Genomic DNA, 1,787 nt, shown 5'->3' with positions numbered 1-1,787 from the left:
CCTTTTCAGGGCTTCTCACTGCTCAGAAGAGATGGGCTTTGAGTAATCTTTGGTGGCTCCAGCACCCAGAGGAAAAGGGGTGACAAATCCGCGGGAGGCAAAGCAACAGGCACAGCTGAGTTTCTTAGCATGGGCACTCACATATGGTTGTGATGACATTTCAAAGTTAGTAATCTAATAATTATTACTTATTTTTTTTATGAGAAATGGAGATAGTGATTGTAAAGGCCTGCCTTATAACATACTCAATAAATGGTATTTTTTATTTACTAAAGTTGTTCCTTCATTATAGGACATTTTCTACATTGAAAATCAAAAGGAATATGAAAATAAGAAAGCTGCTAGGAAGAGGAGAACACAAGTGTTGGGGAAAAAGATGAAACAAGCTATTAAAAGTCTAAATTTTCAAGAAGATGATGATACATCACGAGAAACTTTTGCAAGTGACACAAATGAGGCCCTGGCCTCTCTCGATGAGCCACAGGAAGGACATGGGGAAGCCAAGTTGGATGCAGAAGAAGCCATTGAGGTTGATCATTCTCATGATTTGGACATCTTTTAAGCATATTTTGGATATTTTGAGGAATAAGACTTTATAAGATAACCTTGTGATAAACCATTCCTACTGAGATTGCTACATTTTACTTTGCACTGATTAACGTGAGAATATGGAAAAGAAAGATTGTTTCCTTGTTTTATATAAAAATTAATTCTATGTGGGAGGCAAATGTGATTGATAAAAACCTTTAAAAATGTCTCGTGTCTGACAAAATACTTACGTAGCACAGGATTTAATTTCTTCATCTGTTGCATGTGCTAATTATTATGAGAACTACTAGTTGATAATTAGTTTTGTCTAGGTCATTATAACATTCAAAAGTTTGTTTTCTTTTTCTGATTTATCTTTGCAGTGAATTACGCTTTGGTTTCAAAACATTCCATTAAAAAATCCTAATGTGTCATATACATTGTTAAACTGTTGCAAATGCATTCAAATATTTTTTTCTGTGTTCTAAAAACTCATAGGCAATTTTAAGGCTAAAGACTAAAAATAGGTTTATAGTGATGGGTCTTCTCACTTATTTATCCAGAAGTAAATAAATGTCAGAAGCTTTTCAAAGAAGTATTCATTCTTATCATTAACTTTGTTTTTGCCATATTATTAACTCACTTGGTCATATTCTAAATACTGAATGTGATCTATATCTGTGTATTACCATGGACATTTGAAAAATTCCCAGTGGCAGCCTGCCTAAGACTGTTTTACCTTATGTTAAGGAAGTATGATATTTAAAATGTCACATCTGCATGGAGTTTCAAATTATTCATTTTTATTAATAAAAGAATTAAAGGTAGTTAACTTACAGTGTTCTAAGAGTTCACTATAGTTTACAAAATATATTAAGCAAAAACATAATTCAGCAGCTTTAAACTATTCTTTACAGGCAGTGTACTTGAAGTCTTTCATTAATTCCTGAAAATATGATCATTGAAGTTGGATATAAGTGGAAAGTGGTTATTGGTTGCTTTTTATTTATAAAGAATGCAAAAATAAAATTAGATTTTTGGCAGTCCTTAATGAGCTTCAAGTGACTATTTTTTAATCTGAAATATTCTTTCATAAAATTACTATAACTAAGGGAAGAAAAATATTTTAAACAGGTAACTGGATATTGCCCCTAACATTATTTATGAGAGTTTATTTTATTTTTTTTAATTTTTTTTCTTCCTTTAAATTTTTATTTTGTCGATATACAATGTGGTTGATTATTATGGCCCATCACCAA

At 31.3% G+C, this 1,787-nt stretch overlaps 1 protein-coding gene across 1 annotated transcript in view; it reads left to right on the top strand.

Annotated features, from left to right (window-relative positions):
- Positions 1 to 1,579, top strand: part of PHAX (phosphorylated adaptor for RNA export) — a 17,844-nt gene extending 16,265 nt beyond the window's left edge. Inside the window, exon 5 of the mRNA XM_008594341.1 lies at positions 293 to 1,579. Within this exon, the coding sequence (XP_008592563.1) occupies positions 293 to 562 (270 nt within the window). The 3' untranslated portion in view covers positions 563 to 1,579. The remainder of the gene's footprint in view (positions 1 to 292) is intronic.
- Positions 1,580 to 1,787: the final 208 nt, after the last annotated feature.

Source organism: Galeopterus variegatus, unplaced genomic scaffold, assembly GCF_000696425.1.
Source record: "Galeopterus variegatus unplaced genomic scaffold, G_variegatus-3.0.2 Scaffold10598, whole genome shotgun sequence".
NCBI classification, from domain to species: domain Eukaryota; kingdom Metazoa; phylum Chordata; class Mammalia; order Dermoptera; family Cynocephalidae; genus Galeopterus; species Galeopterus variegatus.
The sequence above is the reverse complement of the archived record's forward strand: the minus strand, read 5'-3'. Positions and strand labels throughout refer to the sequence as shown.